We start from the raw sequence: 18,748 nt of genomic DNA on the forward strand, positions 1-18,748 counted from the left end.
TACCCCTCTTAAATTAACCATCATATGGCACATGTCCCTGACCGGATAGCACAGCTCATTCAAGGAGCAAAGCATAATGCCAAAATGGCAGCAGTGGTCTTGTATCAAATGCACAGGAGATGTTACCCTGCAACAAAGGCTCCCCAGAATAAAGCTCTTTCCTTCACTGCGATGATGGAGAATCGTTTTTGTACCTGTATCTTTGGCAAAGAGGATCTATTTCCTCCTCCTACCCTCTGCCAAGTATACTTACTGCACACACTCACTCACGTGTGCACATGTGACGTTCTCCCTCAGAAAGAGGGGAAGTGGGCAAAAGGGCAGGAACAGAAGAAAAACCCACTTTAAGGAAAGAAAAAAGGTGCAAGTTTTTGCAGTTTAGTATAGTTTAGAAGGTGGAGGGTTGACTTGTAGTTCTGTATCAGTTTGCTCCAGTTCAATTCCAAACATTCAGCATACCTTATTATGTTAATATCTTTTTCTTTCAAATTTGTAGTAGTTTTTACATGAGGTCAGTGGTAGATTTTTAAATGTCTTTAAGGGCCATAAACATAGTCTTGATTCTTTCAGGTAACAATTTTGCATGTGAAACCATTCTAGGCTTCTGAAATTGGGACTGCAGCCATTTCTTTACCACCTAGAGCTCAATACTATTTTTAAATTAAAATAACAACGCTTTTCTAAAGACCTCTAAAATATATATATAAAACAACTCTGATATTATTTATCACAGGGACCACCAAAATTCTGTTCCCAAGACAGATCCTCCAAAATTTTCACATTACAAAAAGTGCGACAATATTACAGGACACAGATTGAATGCTATCTTGATTAAACAGCAAAAATTACAAAAATAGAACAACAAACAAATATAGTCTGCTCAGGTGCTGCTAAAAATCTTAATGGGATTTACCTGATTTTAAAAGAATTACACATATTTTTTCTTTTACTTATTATATAATACTACAAGGACTGCCCAATTTTTTAAAAAACACATGTAATAAAAAATGATAGAAATCTACAAGTTAGTTTTACTTAAGGTTTAATGTATTGTCAGGTCTAAAGTAATGTTCTTAGTACAAACCAGCAAAAATTATTCGGAAGGGGTTTCCTTTAAACAAGGCCTTTTCTGCTTGGAGAATCCATATTGGGGTAAGTTCCAGGAGTACCCAAATTATTCAGCAGCCAAACAATCATTATATACCAACAAAATAATCTTATCTGATTCTAAAAGATGAAACCTCATAACAGGTCATTCAAATACAATTCTATGTATGTTTAAGATGACAGTAAAGAAAGAGTTAGAAATTTCGGCCTTTTATTTAAACGGAAGGCAACACATTATATACCATAAGTATGCTTTAAACAGAAAATATACCTTGATTTTAAAGCTTTATATTGACTGGTCTCTCGAGGCCACTAAAGATTTTGAAGTAAAAGCTGCATATAATTAAGCACAATTAACCCTCTACTTTGGGGAGCATCCCTGGTTAGATTTTAAAAATCCAAAGTCCCAACAACTTGGGCAGTGTTTAGTTGACAGGTTGCATCTTTCCTATTAAATGTCTTTCTTTCAGATAATCGTATCCTTTAAAAATCTAACTTCTTTGACTCAGCCTCCTTCCCTATGCTTTATATCTAAGGAAGACTAATTTTTAAAGAAAACATGAAGTGTCTATTTTTGATAGTCATTAGTTAGGTAGCACAAAACTTTCCAATCAGACACCTTATAAGTACAAAATATTAGAAGGGCAAGGTCAACCTTTGTCCAAATGAACGAACAAAGAAAAGGTAAGATCTAATTTTTTTGCTATATGTTACTGTATTCAAATGTTACTTTCCCTTACTCTACCCACGAATCCTTCCAACTACCCTATCTATAAAACTAGAGTGGTTGTCTAATTGTCTTTTTTTAAAAAAAAACTAGCTCTAACTTAGATACAGCTGTCTCAGTTGACCTCCAGCAGTGATCCAGGACATGTCATCAACTGTGCAATGACATGAACTGTCTCACATCTGGTAACACTCACAACACAGCTGATGTAGGGAAAGCTATTGTCTTTCCCCTAGGATTAGTGGTATTCCTATGTTAACGTGCAAAAGAGAAATGAATGCAGACCCTAGAGACTCTATCATTGGTTTTAAAAATATTAAAATTACAGAAGATATGATTTACCTAGCTGATCAGATCCTTCCAGTAAGGTCAAAGAGGCAACTGAGTTACTGGCTCCATACTGGTTGGTTCAGTAATAAAAGTGATAAAAGTTCTTAACTCTGAGGCTCTGGAAATATAGATAGATAGATAGATAGATAGATGGATAGATAGATAGATAGATAATTCATATTGAATACTTATGTGTATGTCTATCTTTATTCAGGCCAAACTATTCTTATACTCTTTGCACAAAGCCATACAAAACCTACCCATATTGGTTGGAAAGCCACTCAAAATGTAGCCTACCTGGAAACATCAACCTTGTTATCTTGCAAAGAGCTGTCTTTAAAGTCACTTTTTTAGGTTAAGGCTCATCTCCTAGAAGATCAGTTGAAATATAAATATTACCTGAGTTCTGTAAAAGCTTAGCCCATTAATATCTGCTGAACATACTAGTACATATTATTTTTTTCTAAAATTAGTTAGCTGTTATCTAAAGGAGAGAGAAAAATAGAGTCTGAAAGAATGGGATACAGGAGCCCTGGCCCACTAAAGGAGGCAGATGTGAGGGCATGAACCAGAAGCAACTTTCATAAATCTCGTGGATGCAATCTTGCCTCTCTTTGTGATTAAACTCCTGTGTTATGGGATAAGATGAGCACCCGTATGTCATCGGGGTTATTGGAGCTATACCTAGAGCAGAGGAAAAGCATCGCTACTCTTGTCCCTTTGATGTTACAGTCTGGAAGGCAGAGATCACATGCTGTAGAATTGGATGGCAGTAAAAGAGAAGACGCGGGGTGAAGAAGAGGGAGACTTCCTTCCTTAATACAAAGCATTTAGGCAAGGGTGTTAGGAAAAAACACACAGGAGTGATGTCTGTGGCACCTGGAAGTTGAAATCCTACCTCAAACTGCTATAACATATACCAATATTGCAAGGATAAACTCATTTTGATTAAAAGACTAATAGGCAAGTTCAGAAATAATGATTAGGAGTTTCTAGGAGTATAGCCCTCAATAGCAAATATAAGTAAAAAGACCAGGTGGAGTAATTATAAGGAAAGAAGTCCACAGGTTGGCCAAAAAGAAAAAGGCAAGTTTCAAGATAGGTAGTATTTAGTTGAATACAATAATTGTAATTGTAGCTATTCCGTTTATAGTAGTACCAGGCACCAAGTGCTTCATCTGTATAAATTCATTAAATCCTCAAAAAAAATCCTACCTATGAGGTAAGTTCTAGTAACATCACCAGCCACATTTTTTGAATGGAAAAATAGACCCAGAGAGGTGAAGTAACCAGCTTAAGGCCACCCAGCGAGTAACTGGCAGAGATAGGATTTAAATCCAAGCACCCTGGCACCAGAGACCCTGCTCTTAGCCCTGCTATCTCGGCAGACTTTCCTGATGGGCCATGAAAAAACAGGGAGAGGAAGTGAATATAGAAAGAAAAGAAGGAAAGGATTATCCAAAGCATATATCAACATAAGCAGAAACAAAATGAATAAGTGAATAAGTAAATCACCCTCTCCACCAGCCGAAAGTTTTTTTCGTTTTCTTTTTTTATCAAAGGTTGAAAAATACTGAATCAGAAAGCTATGAAATTGTTTCACCGAAGTACCAGTAAAGCACTAGCCAACATAAGTGACTATTTTCTACTGTACTGGTATTTACTAATTATGCTATGCTGCTGTCTCTGATGACAAAATGCCACCAATATTGTCAGTACAACTAATGAAGTCTCTATTCATAATTTGAAGTCCTAGAATAAGTTTTTGGTTTTATGAAGACTTAAGCTCTAAATTGAAAGTAAATTTTATTGTGGGAATGCCCACCGTTCAAGGTACATAGAGATGATGACATAACTTAAATTTCTATCATCCCAATGAATAGTTTTCATATAGGCTCTTCCTCTTACCTTCTCAACAAAATTGAATAAATCATCTGCATGGGATGTTAAGATTTGTACCCAGTTCTTTGTTCAGAAAAAAGCTGGCCCTCTGGGGTACCAAAAGGCTATCAGAATGTATCGATTTCATAAGCACCACGGATGAGGTTAGCGTAGTAATGGTGAGTAGCAATGGGGCAACAGAATACAGTTCTGATGAGCCATACCTAGCTCCTTCTGTATGCTGTCAGGGACTCCTGTAATAGTCTTTCTCCTTTTGACTTTCTTCGGTCGTCTTACCAGAGTGTCTGTGTAAATTAGAGACCGCCGAAGGCTGGCCTGGCGATCGAAATTCTCCCCTAATGTAGAGTAGTAGAACAAGCAAAGCAAGGTTATTTTCAAGCAAGCCGACACCATGCACTTTCTTCCAGAAGCTTGTTGTAAAATGATAAGAAGGTATTAATAATGATGTTAGCCAGTCATACGATGATGAATGAATGCTGAAGGGCAAAAAAGGAAGGAAAGCACATTAGCACCATAAGGCTATTTTCCAATTTCTATGTGTGTGTCCTTCCCAAAGGAAGCACCTTGAGCTCATTTGCAAATGAGCTGGAGTGGCAAATACAAACTGGTGAATAACCCACTGGAAAAGTGATTTTGTGTTCTTTAAAAAACGTATCATTTTGGAAGTATTTTACAAAGGTCTTCTGGTCACTGAAATCACGCTTAACATCAGTGTGTATGCGGTGCCAGTGATGAATATGTTTGACTCATCTGGTCCTCTCCAGAGACCAATGTAATGTCTTGTCCTATGTGATGAAACAAATAACTTAATCAAGAATTTTGGATGAAGGGCTTTCTCTTCCGTCAAGGGGGCTGATAATTTGGATAGACTGTGGTAATTGCTATGGTGTGAGATACAATGATAATGAAAAAGAAAAAGCCTTATAATGATAAAGTACTTTTATCACAATGAGACCCAGGAGCACTGCTGTTGTTAAAGCTGAACTGCTTCTTGCTGTTTCTTAACCACTTTTTAAAGTTGATCTAAATTCATTTCAGTTATGTTGAAACCAAACCCAGAATGCCACATCCACAAGACTTTTTTTCTTTCTAGCGCGTAAGCTGTGTGATTAACACCCCTATGGGAAACCATAAAATAGTAACGTAACGTATCAGTTATTGATTGGTCTGCTTTAAATTTATCAGTTTAAATTTAAAGCAGAGCAATCAGTTATTGATTGGTCTGCTTTAAATTTAACTGTTTAATTAAAGAAAGTTTTACAGCATTGACCTTGTTAAATCGTTCTTCTCCTCAAAGAGATTTAAAAAAAAATACATATACAAAATACATACTTTTATGTTTTAAGAAAAGTATAAAAATTATTCACTCTTTTTAGCAATATTGACGCAAATTCAAAGTGAGTATGTTGTAAACAATGTATCTTCTATTTTAATGGGAATAAATTGTGAATAGAACCAATAAGGTTCTAGTCAAAACAGAGGATAAAAGATCTGAATGATCAAAACACATTTCACCTACAAAGCAACAAACTTAGATAAGCGCTTGCAAACTTGAAAATGCTCACACCTTTGTTCCTAATGGAGAAAAACAGAAGTGACTTAGAGAAGACCCTGAAACGCCGGAAGGTACCATCACTGTGATAAATGGGTCACTATGTACAATAGCATATATGGTGCTTGTAAGGGACAAGTCAGGACTTCACTGGTCCACTAGTTCCTTGAAGCAGAGGAAAAACATTTTCTTGGATCAAGCCATTAAGAATGGACAGAACATTAATAGATAGCTGCACTTAGTCTCCAATTTTCCTTCCTAAACTAAAACAAAGATAAACCACCCAAGCTCCAAAGAAATTAAGAAACAAATCATGAAGCTGAACATCTAAGACATACACCATTACTGGTGCCAACACTCCATCTTGAATCGTGACCTAAAAGGACTGTCTCCCCCACTGGATTATACATTTCTGGAGGGTAGGGACCATGACCATGTACTGTAGCATCGCCTGTGGCATTCAGCTCAATGCCTGATACAAAGCAGTTATTCAGTAAATATCTACTGAATTGAGAGGAATTTAATTATTCCCTTTCATTGAAAAATGGCGGGTCTTCCCTGGTGGCGCAGTGGTTGAGAGTCCGCCTGCCGATTCAGGGGACGCGGGTTCGAGCCCCGGTCCGGGAAGATCCCACATGCCGCGGAGCGGCTGGGCCCGTGAGCCATGGCCGCTGAGCCTGCGCGTCCGGAGCCTGTGCTCCGCAACGGGAGAGGCCACAGCAGTGAGAGGCCCGCGTACCGCAAAAAAAAAAAAGAACGAAAAAAGGAAAAATGTCATTAGTTGGTCATGGGTACTACTTAGAAATCAATTTAGCTAGCTCAAACATCAGTACAAAGGCAGTTTGTAAGAAGTGCTTAAGTATGTTTACCCACTCTATTTATCTTCCAGGTGGAAGAGTTGTTATTCCACATGGCCAACTGTGGGACATACTCATATGTACATTTTATTTTAAACATTTTTTTCTCAACTCTTAGAACATGATGAGTCCCACAGGACTATGACTAAAGGGATTAAATTGATTTTCAAGCCAGCAGATCATTGTGCTAATGTTCTACCTCTACGCCTGGTGAGCATCTCTCTGGATTTAAAATAATATATTTACTGGCATTCTTCCCTCTGCTGAACTGTACTGCAAACCAAATAGAAGGTCAATGTTCATCCAAAAAAATGAACACATGACAATGCCCTACAGGAAGCTACATTTTTATTTCAACAGTCTTCTAGGGCTTTAGAAATATATTGTTTAAAGAGCAGGAAGTTGTGTAACCTATGTCAATTCAACCACTAAACGTAAACATTTTAAATTTAATGCTTATTTACACCAGAACATTAGAAAAACTACTTCTTTATGAAATATGTGTGTATATGTGAACACACGGATCCAGAAAATGGATCAATCAGTACGTAATGAGGTATTTGCTTTCTACGTTTCCAAAAACGTTAACCACTCAGAATTACACTGCATTGTTTCCTAACTCATACTGCTCATTTGTTTACTGTCATTCACCTTTCCTGTGTGGCATTTTCAAGGCCTCCTTTTAAACTCTATGCAATTCATATCCACTTAGTCGTCAAACAGGAGAGAATTAAGTTTAAAGAGACTGACAGTGTCTGCTGTTGTGACAATGTATTTCACTGCAAACTATTTTTTACTCCTGAAACTCCAGTTACTCTTTTAAATTTCCTAATTTCATGATAATGCATTTTACCCTAATTCCATTAAGGACTGTCACATTTCATAGCACAATCTTATAATATTATTTCTGAGGCATTTAATCATATATAATGTAATTACATTCTGCTGCATTTAATCAATCAAATAATAAAATGCATTTTCTTGTAGAAAATATGCACCCATGTATTTCATTGAGCAATAAACATTGTACTTTGTTCTGAAACGTAACTACATATAAAAATATCTTTAAAAAATATGATCTAGGTGAATGAGAATCACGCTTAGAAAAATCAATGTTATTTTAAAAGAAAATGGAATAAAATGCCATGCTATTCCTTTAAGGCTTAAGTATAGTAAACATGGAAAAATGCACATGGAATTTAAAATAATTCAGGTACTTATTTATTAAATTTCTCTGGAATTCAAAATAGAGTTTTAAATGTAATTTTTAAACATCCGGTAAGGTTTTAAAAAATTCTTCAGTAACTATCAAAATGTTTTCAGTTCCTTACAAAATGTTTTCAGTTCCTTACAAAATGTTTTTAGTCCCTTACAAAATGTTTTTAGTCCCACCAATGTCATGGCAAAAAGCTTTCTAACAGTAGTCAAGAGCAGTAGCCTCAGAAACATAGCAAGGGTGCTATGGCTTTCCATCCTAATTTTTTATGAAAACTTATCCTTATTGGTCACCTGATTTTTTTTAGGTTCTGGCCCTATAAGCCAGGCTTTGTATGGCCTGATTATCAATATCACTATCAGTAAACTATTTCTCTTGAACACACAGTCTAATGGCTGAAGCTACTAACTCTTAACGTGTCTATTTTGCATTTTGTACACCCCCCAAACCACTGACCTAGCTTCTCTGCAGGCTATGGAAGTGATAAAGTAGAAAAGTTTTGATACCTTTTAACAGTTCTTCTACATTTGTGAAATACTGTCTTTGAACTGTATGTACCTTGTTGTCACTTTAATTATCATAGATGATATTTTTAAATTCAGAAGGAATGGATTTTTATTTGAAGGTTATAGAATTCAAATTATGGAGCTCAAGATATAATTTTACCACCCTATTAAGTTTTAAAAAAAATATATTTAGAGTTTTTATTAATTCACTTGATATTTTTATTTTAAGTAATTTTTCTCTTTTCTACTTGAGAAAACAAGAAGGTAAGCAAATCATTCAGAAATATCACTAAAGTGTTATATTTTCACTTCTAAAAATGAGTTAAAACAGCCCTTTAGAAGGTAAACCTAATTTTTTCTTACCCAAGATCACGTTTGGAAGATATTCCCATATAGCCAAAATATTTTTAGAAGGCAAATCAATTAAAAGAAACACTTCAGCTGAATGCCTGGACCACCAAGTTCTTTGACATCAACCTTTGGTGACATAGTCTTCTAATCTAAAAGCAATATATATTTGACATGCACACACATATATATGTTTTAGTATTCCCTTCATTAAACAAAGAGCAGGAAGTCAGACCACAGCTATTTACCTCTGATGTATAAATGACATGCTAAGAGCATATAACAAACAAAGAGCCATAGTCATTCTCCCAGAACATGTGGAACCTGTCTGCAGAGCAAAGCATACCAGTTATGTTAATAGGAACTACATCAGCCTGGACTGTTTGGGCCTGCTGTCGCATCTTCTCTTCCGGTGTTGGCAAGGGAAGTGATTTGGTCCAGTTGGTTTGAGTATTAAGGTCAGAGAAGTCACTTGAGGTTGGCGTTTTAGGTCTCCTGGTAGAAAGTCTTTCCTCTTCCGACGAAGATATAGAACACTGCAGGGGGAAAAAAGTGAGAGGAAGCCATAGTGTGTGTAAATGCTGGCAGAAACATTTAAAAATACATTTTTTTTTTTTTTTTGCGGTATGCGGGCCTCTCACTGTCGTGGCCTCTTGCGTTGCAGAGCGCAGGCTCCGGACGCGCAGGCGCAGCGTCCATGATTTATGGGCCCAGCCGCTCTGCGGCATGTGGGATCCTCCCGGACCGGGGCACGAACCCGCGTCCCCTGCATCGGCAGGCAGACTCTCAACCACTGCACCATCAGGGAAGCCCCTAAAAATACATTTCTTTAAAAAAAAAAAAAAAAAAATTTTAACTGATTTGAAGTAAGCCATTAAAAAAAAATTGGTCACATTTAGGAACAGAAGCAACGGTTTGCAAGAGAACTGTTCATCACCTTCAGTATGACCCGTAATATATATGATTTGCAGAGGCCTTAGTCTCTAAGCCATGAGGACTGCAAAAGGTTTTGCTGACCCACAAAATGTTTTAAGTTCTTCCTGTTTTTTTCTATATTTACTGTGATCAGAAAGCTTTGGATTTAGTTTAACATTAGAAGCCCAGAGAAACATCATGGGTTTGCCCATCAGTTTCTATTTTTATTAAAATTTCATTTTGCTCAAAGTAATTTCTAGCCTCAATCTCATTTCCTTTAGGCTCTGACCTCAAGAACAGTTTGAAAACGATAGAGCTATTGTTGCTCAACTATCTGTGCTCTTCGGAAACCATTTATATGGGAAAAAAAAAAATCAGTGTGAAATTGTTAAATTATAAGAAGCTGACTGAAGCTCTGCTTGGAGCCTTATCAAAGTCCCTGTGAAAACGTTTCTAGCAGTGTCTGTTTTTACACAGATTAACATGCTAACTGGGGGGCCCTCGTCAATACCTTTCTTCCTGTAACATCTTAAAAAGTGTAAGCAAGAAAGTTGTTTTGGCACGCATTTTATGATGAACTTCACCATGGCTCCAGCAGCTGGTTCTATGACAAGAAAACACCAAGAACTCAAAAGAAATGTGACGCGGTCTCAGGAACCGCAGCCACAGTAACAACAAAAAAGGGTAATTGACTTTTGTTGGGAAATGGCAGGTTATAATCATAATAAATGCTTAAGGACTGCTCTTCAAGTCAAAAGCATTTAAACTAACTACCACCTAAGGCAGTTAAGACAGGTTTTCCTTAAAAATGAAAAGTCAATGAAACTTCCCAAGGGAATTCCCAGAATACTAGCACCCAGGTCAACTCAGCACCCCTCAACCACACAGCCCCCCCAAAAGGGTAACTGCTATCCTGACTCCTAACACCCCAGCTTCATTTGCCTGTCACTGAATTTTCTCTAAGGGAAATTATATTGTATTTTCTGTTTCGTGACTTATTTCTTTCATTTAACATTATGTTTGTGAAGATTTTTCTACCTTTAAAAAGGCATGTGTTGATGCATTTCTGGATTTAACGCAAGTTTCCAAGAGGACATCAGTAAGACATCTATAGAAATGCATTAGTTAGATATCTCAAACAGAAGAACACTGCCATCTCAAACGTTTACTGCTATTGAATTAACCCTCCCGCAAAATATCTGTATTTATCCTACAACTACTAGGACTCCACAAATCTGAAAAAGACTACACAAGGGCTAATGAAAATGGGATGGTGCGGGGTTAGGGTTCTAGGCTAAGAATCCAATGACTCAGGTCACTCACTTTACAGTTAATTGATCTTGAAGCTGTTCCTCAACACGGAAGTTTACTTGGCTGTGAAAAAGGGCTATCCTCCCTACCTTCCACATCCCACTAGAGGTATTCGTGAACCTAGTGACATGACAGCTGTGGAAAAGGCATTGTGGAAATAAAAATATAAATCATATGAATAGACATCTCGATATTTGAGACTTTATATTATTAGTACATAAAATGTATTAAATGATAACCTAGTTTCTTTGCCACCTAAGGAAAACGTGAAATGTGTGTAATTAAATTGACAATATACTCAATTTATAATGAGCATATGTTACTGACATCCTATTATGATACTAAATTGCACCATATCTATTCATATTTGATCCAACACTGGTTAAAATGATCACAACTCCTACAGATGCTTGAAAGGCAATCAGAGGGATTTTTGAATCAGCAGCAGCAGCTAAGCCATACCGATGTAAATCAATTATTTCTATCCCTTTGGCAGTTGTGACACTCGCGTTAGGTTTGATTTATAATGCTCATTAGCTACCCTTATGTTGCAGATACACAAACACACACATACACAAATTAAAATTACGTTTACTTGAGAATTTCATGCAGTTTGTGTAAAGGTCACATGTCTGAAGTTGAATCTCAGTTTAGTAAATTAGAAGGTTACTCTGATTTTCTGATATCTATACACAGAAATAATTTTTCAGGCAACTTTGAAATATAGCACAAATTTTAAAGGCCGTAAGAAGCAAATTCTAATCAAAAAGGTCTGAAAGGGCTTCCCTGGTGGCGCAGTGGTTGTGAGTCCGCCTGCCGATTCAGGGGACACGGGTTCGTGCCCCGGTCCGGGAGGATCCCACATGCCGCAGAGCAGCTGGGCCCGTGAGCCATGGCCGCTGAGCCTGCGCGTCCAGAGCCTGCGCTCCGCAACGGGAGAGGCCACAACAGTGAGAGGCCCGCGTACCAAAAAAAAAAAAAAAAAAAAAAAGAGTCAGATCGTGCTGCTCCTGTGCATCCTTACTATAACCTACAAGACCCAACATGACCTATGAACTGGCCCACTGCTACCTCTGACCTCATCTTCTACCATTCTATCCCTTGTTTTTTCTACACCAGCCTCACCATCCTCCATCCAGTTCCCTGTACAAATCAAGCACTCTCTTGCCTCAGGGCCTTCGCACTTGCTCTTCCCTTAGACATCCTCACAGATAGCACCTTCTTATTCTTCAGGTGCTTAGTCAAGAGTCCCCTTCTTGTTGAGGTCTTTACCTGTTCACCTACCTAAAATTTCAACTCCTCCCCAATATTTTATATCCCCCTTCTCAGCTTTCTTTGTTCTCTAAAGTACATATCACCAGTATGCATATATTTTAGTTATTCACCTTGTTTGTCTCTCCCATGAGAATGTAAGTTTCAGAAGGCTTTAAATCAGAATTGCATAGAGAGCTATTTCACAATTTTAGCTAAAAAGGGGGTCATCATTTAGTAACTGATTGCTCAATGCCTTGCCCTGGGTTACAGGCTTTATAGGAATTGGTACCTCATTTAATCTTCACAGCATTAGCCTTGTTTTGTAAATAAGGAAATGGAGTAAAGCAGCTTCACTTTTGGGAACTTCACATGTGGGCAACTGGGATTAGAACCCACATGTGCCCTCAGAGCTCCTGCTGTCAAACAGTGTAAAATAACAAATTGGCAATATTTGCAATAAATTACTAGGTTTTCTATCTAAAATTAAAATCTCCGGACTTCCCTGGTGGCACAGTGGTTAAGAATCCACCTGCCAATGCAGGGGACATGGGTTCCATCCCTGGTCCGGGAAGATCCCACATGCCGAGGAGCAACTAAGCCTGTGCGCCACAACTACTGAAGCCTGAACTCTCTAGGGCCCACGAGTCACAACTACTGAGCCCGCGTGCTGCAACTATTGAAGCCAGCATGCCTACAGCCCGTGCTCCACAACAAGAGAAGCCACCGCAACGAGAAGCCCGCGCACCGCAACAAAGAGTAGCCCCCGCTCGCCGCAACTAGAGAAAGCCCGTGTGCAGCAACAAAGACCCAACACAGCCAAAATAAAATAAAATAAAAATAAAATCTCCATTTATATCTCTGAATAAGAACAAAACCTTTAAAAAAGCTAGAGTAAAGTCAACAGTGTGGTGTAATGGATGGAACACTACACTCTGGAGTAAAAAACAGTAAGTATCAGCATGCTGGCTCTGTCATTTACCAGCTGTACGTTTTGAGCAACTCAAGCTCCCTGTGTTGAGAACAGAATAACTTAAATAGCGTCGCCATGCTTCATGTTAAGGGATCCCTCAGTACAGGGTAAATTATTTTTTTAAATATTGAGTTTAAAGTGGTCTTGCTTTCAGAACTTAAATGCAGTTTTAAAAACTGTAAATTGATCAGTAATGTTCACTAAAACACCCCATATCCTTTTCCTGGAAGGAATGGACAGTCACAAATGAAACATAAAAAAACCTCGATTTCTTGTGTCAAATTGCTTAATTTACAAAGGGAGATCACCTGCCATACCAGCAGTTGTTTTGTGAATTTTGGATGCTGTAAGTCCTGCATTTCAGAGACTACTAGGTCCTGTCTGGAAATCAGACAAACTCCCACCAGATGGATGGTGGGGCCTGAAACATGGTCTCTTTGGCAGACGGCCAAGTTACCAAAAAGTGGGCTTAACTATGAAACACATATGCCCACCCAAGTTTTTTTTTTTTAAATCTGCTATGCTTTTAAAAATTAGAAAACCTAATTATAGCCAGAGTTAAAGTTAGCATTCATTTAGCAATTATTACATAAAAATAGATATAGAACAGATGAAACTATATAGAGCACCATTTAAGAGGAAAACCACATACATTCCAGTCCTTTTTACAGGACACTTACTTAGTCCATGGTGTTTTTCTCTGCAGAATTAAATCTTTCTTGGGTCAACTCTTGCTTTTTAAAGATTCTAGATAGTTTTATAAGGCGCCAAAATGTTTGGAGTCTTTTTTGGCTATATGCTTCTTCCACCGTCAATACACTTAGACACAAGAGATCCTGACTTCATTCTCTTCTCTCCTTATTCCTCCCCCCGGCCCCCTGGGCCCTGGACCCAGGACCCAACAACAAAAACCAAGGGTAGTGGTTTGAGGGGATCCACACAGAAGCACAGTTCATGGCCCATCCAGCAGCTCCACGATGGCCAGGAGGTGGTTTCCACATTCACATTATTAAATAATTTCAATTGTTCCTTCTCTCCTACTCAGTATATTACCACAAACCTAGCCTCTTTATCATGGGCTCTAAACTTTCTTACCATGTACTGAATTAAAATATTTTGGATTTAAATGATCACATATTAAGTGAACCTAAGTGTTCAAAGTGATAATGTAATTTCTTACTTTTAATGACCTTTTATTATAATAAATCATATATACAAAGTATGTAACATAACATGAATTTTTAAGACCCTACTACCCAACTCATGACTTAAAATAGTACCAAAAATTGCATCCACCCCATACTTTTCCCTGCTTCCCCCAAGGTAACCATTCTCCTGACTTCTGTTATTTATCATTCCCTAAATTGTTGTTATGTGTGTGCATAAATATGTCTAAATTACATATTTAGACTTGCTTGACTTTATAAAAATGGTACCATTCTCTTTGTAGTGTTATTTACTTACCATTATGTTTCGAAGACATATCCATGTTGTTTTGTGAGCTATAGTTAATCCATTTCACTGAAGCCTACATTCCATTCTAATACATTCATTTATCCACTCTTTTACTGATGGATGATGGGTTGAAAAAGATTCTCTTCCTATTATCTCAACAATTCAAAACTCCCCTAAGAGAGTAGTTAGCAGGAAAGAGCTGTAGCTAAGGCTCAATTCCACATACACTCATTGTTTGAGGGAAAACAGGGGCTGTGGAGTCACAGATTTGGGTTTTAATCCTAGTTCACTTTTGGGGGTGAAGGGTGTGTTCACTCTCTTGATTGTGGTGATGGTCTCTTGTATGTATAAATATGTCAAAACTTATTAAATTGTATACTTTAAAGATGTGTAGTTTATTTTATGTAAATTATACCACATAATGCTCTTTTTAAAAAGAGAGAGAGAACTCTTTTTCAGGGTTTAAAAGCTCTATGATCTTAAGCAAGTGGTGTAACTCCTCCAAGATGCATTTGTGACGTGTGCACCATGCAAGCTACCTTGCATGGTTGCAGTAAGTATTAAGTAGACTCACAGACAGCACCGAGCCCAGCCTCTGAGCTTTTCTTTGTGCCAGGTGCTTGGCTCCATACTGGGAATATAGAGATCAACACAATGAGAATGCTGTGTGTCTGTCCCCCCCCGTCCTGCCCCAGTCTAGAATGGAGGGCAGATATGAATACAGCCCATTCCAACTTAATGGGATGTGTATAGCAAGAGAAACTGGAACAAGTTATGAGAGACACTCTCACTGTTTGAATGCATAAAGGCCTGGAAATGACAGACCCCAATCTTCCTACCCTGCCTGCAAAGGTACAGAGTAACAAGTGCCACAAATTGCAGAGCAGTGAACACAAAAAGCCAGCAAAGACTCCTCTGTGCTTCCACTGTGTCCTCCTGAAACTACTCAGCCAGAGAGACCCAGTGAGAAATGACTGTATCTAGAATCATCATAAACGTTTTCTAGATGCTAAGTTACCCTAGGCTAGGGGCCCTGTCTGTATACTGAGACCAAGCAGGACTTAGATGGTTTTTGAAAACAATAGCATGAATGAATGAGTATCAGACAGGTCAAAAACAGAAGGAAAAAATGACAACGGCAGGCATGATGTGAAGGCATTGGGTAATTTAGTAATCTTGCCCTTTTATTTCACCAATATGGTACAATGAAAAGAAATGAAATATAAGGTGAGAAGCCCTGGGTCATGTCGTCTCTGACTCATTCTGGCTATATGATCTTCTTGGGAAAGTAATTTCATATATCTGAGTCTCAGTTTCCAGATGGTTAAAATGATAGTAATAATTATTAAAGTACCTACTTCATGGGAGTTCTTGTGAAAATTAGATATAATTTTGAAGAAGTTCTAAAGTATTTTACTATCATTATAAAGTTAGTACCAGTATAACCACTGGTAGTTCTACACGTAGATAACCTGTAAAGACACAATTAGAAATTTTTTTAGTAATTGCTGAAACCTCTCAAATTCATTGTCTTAGGTAGGAAATCCTATGTGGGTGGAATAAAAGACTCAGAGTGACTGAAAGAGGGGCCAATTTTCATAAAACCAGACAGTTTAGAAGACACTATTCGCCATCATTTGAGCATATACTATGCACCAGGCACCATGCTTAAGGATCTTACAAACATTAATTCACTTCAACCTCACAATCATCCTCAAGGTGGGTGAGGTAATCATGCAATTTATTAGCAAAACCAGAACACCTCTGAGAGTGAAAGGGTGCTTTTCATAATCACACAGAAGAGCAGCTGTAAACCAGACTGTCCTGAGCAAAACCAGAACATGTAGTTTATGACTCTTCACAGCTGAGGAAACTGAAGGTCACAGAGGGAAGCAATTTGCCAAGGCCACCAGCTTCAACAGGTGGAAAAGCTGCCCTGGACCGGTGCTCAGAAGCATCACCTTATACAAGCCTCCTCCATGTGCAGTCACAAAGTAAGGCTACTGGCCTTCTGTCGTCTTCTAAGTCCTCCTTCAATTTAAATCTCTCCTATCAGTGAAGACTAAAACAGAACCTGAGATGCCAGTTCAAAGAAAAACAGAAATTAGAAAATTTCTGTTTCTATCAATACCATTAAAGCCAACGATTTATTGCCACAATCCCAGTCTAATTTATCTGTTTGGGGGGGGGGGAATTTTATGCAAGAGATTGAGTAATGACTGACATTCTTTCTGCTGAGACAATGGGCCCTCTATGAATGTTTCCTTGATTCAGTGAAGATATTCATCAAACATAACCTTCAGCAACGGCAGTTGGAGAAATGCCTTCTCAAGGAAGTGTTCTGTCATCTATAACTGAATTTTCTTCAAATATCTGAATAACCTCTTTGGTAGTACCCGGTACACACTGAAAACTAAAAGAACAAAAAAATGTCAAGGCTAGGACAATACTAAAGCAATGCCTTTCTCTTTGATTTCACAGTTGAATAAAAAGGTATTTTGTGAGATTTCTGAATCTCTTTGCAGACGGCATTTTTCATGCAGCATGTTTACTATTTAATGATATGCATAACATATATAGTTGGAAATATTTCAAGCAATTTCTTTTCTTGCTACACTACATCACTACTTTGAAAGATATATGTGGATATCATTAGCAAAATACCTTTCACCACACCTAAACACAAGTCCTACTTGGGAAATGTTTTGCATTAGGATAATTATTCTGGAATGATTAGCCAGAATAAATAACCAGAACAGACGTCCCCTAAGTTTTCTGTTCTAATTCATGTCCTTAACTTTTGCCCTATTAGCAACTCTCATTTTAGGACAGTGCTTCTATCTTAAGCACATAATAGATGCTTACTTAATTATTTCTTGAATGCAAGTTAGATGCTTTTCATCCTAATTTTGCTGTGAGACCATTTGTCCCCTAAGCATTTGTTAACTTACCCGTCCCTTCTTCTCTATAGTTCACTGCTCTCCTCACCATAGCCCCACCTCCACTGCCCACCTGGAAATACAAAGTGAAGGGTTTCCCCCGTAGAACTGTCCCTTTAAGTTGACTTCTACAGACTCCAGGTTTAAAATGATCCCAACTCTTATAATGACATTTACGGACATGATTGCAGTTAGGGGTCTTGGCCTTAACATGGAGACCATAAAATGCTAGCTTGGAGCCCCTCGTACAGTTAATGAATTCCCACCTGATCTCAAGTGCCAACTTCATCATACACTAAATCCCTAAAGATTTAGGTCTACTCCTGGACTTTATAGTCTGTTTTTAATATTCTGTCCTACTGGTCTGTATATTCAGGTGCCACACTGGAGTGATTCTTGACTCTTTATGTTTTAATACCTGGTCAGGCCGGTTCTCCTTCCCCTACTGCTCTTCTGTTTTACGGCTTTCCCAGGTAGGAAGCCTGGACTCAGTTTCTCCAGTCCTCACCCTCCTCCTCCCATCCCCTAAAATGACTCCAAACTAAAACAGAACAAAACTACTCAACTTTTTACATTAAGTCCCCTACAGATGAACCTTCAAGTTGCGAACTTTCAGAGATGCGAACCGTGTTCATGCGTCCAATCACTTAAGTCAGTTCACATGTCTGGCGTACACTGTCACGTGCGTGCATCCTCTACGAGTGCTTATGCTTTTGTGTACTTTACTGTACAGTACCGTATAGAGTACAGTCGTACAGTATCTTTATTTCAAGCCCAGGATGTTCGGAAGCAAGTGTAAAAGCAGCAGTGATGTAGCTGGTACCATACTGTACTTTTCAAGGTACTATCCTGTAAGATTAAATATGTTTTCTTTATTTTTTGTGTTTGTTTTATACGTACTGTGTGAAAGGTATTGTAAACCTATGACAGTACAGTACTATATAGCCGACTGATTTAGTTGGGTACCTAGGCTAACTTTGCTGGACTTGTGAACACACTGGACTTACGAACGTGCTCTCGGAACAGAACTCGTTAATATGTAGGGGACTTACTGTATTGGTATTGTGTTAATTTTTAAAATTAACTTGGGCAGAATTACAGCTCCGACCTCAGAGAACAATTTTCCACTCACCACTTTCTAGGTAAAGAACTTAATGCCTTGAAGGCCCAAGTGATACATCCAAAGAAATGCAGCAAGTGGCAGAGCTAACACTTGAAATTTGTCTCCTTAACTCCTAGAAAAACACCATCTCTTAACTTTAGCTTTTAACTTCCCCCTTCCTCACCATTCACAGCCATTCTTTGGATCTCTAGGTCCTCAGGACATCTTGCCTGTTGCAGTAGTCTATAAATATTCTT

General features: G+C 38.1%; 1 protein-coding gene across 5 annotated transcripts in view; it reads right to left on the reverse strand.

The window, feature by feature from the left end:
• NHSL1 (NHS like 1) overlaps nucleotides 1–18,748 on the reverse strand; it is a 300,877-nt gene that overhangs the window by 12,791 nt on the left and 269,338 nt on the right. For 3 of the 5 annotated variants that reach the window (XM_067010892.1, XM_059083399.2, XM_059083400.2), the window contains exon 4: nucleotides 8,892–9,081. In XM_067010892.1, coding sequence (XP_066866993.1) covers nucleotides 8,892–8,946 — 55 coding nt within the window. In that variant the 5' untranslated portion in view covers nucleotides 8,947–9,081. Of the gene's footprint in view, nucleotides 1–4,269; nucleotides 4,402–8,891; nucleotides 9,082–18,748 lie in introns of all 5 variants that reach the window. The other 2 variants (XM_059083403.2, XM_067010891.1) reach the window with 1 other exon arrangement.

This window comes from Kogia breviceps, chromosome 13, assembly GCF_026419965.1.
Source record: "Kogia breviceps isolate mKogBre1 chromosome 13, mKogBre1 haplotype 1, whole genome shotgun sequence".
Lineage (NCBI taxonomy): Eukaryota > Metazoa > Chordata > Mammalia > Artiodactyla > Physeteridae > Kogia > Kogia breviceps.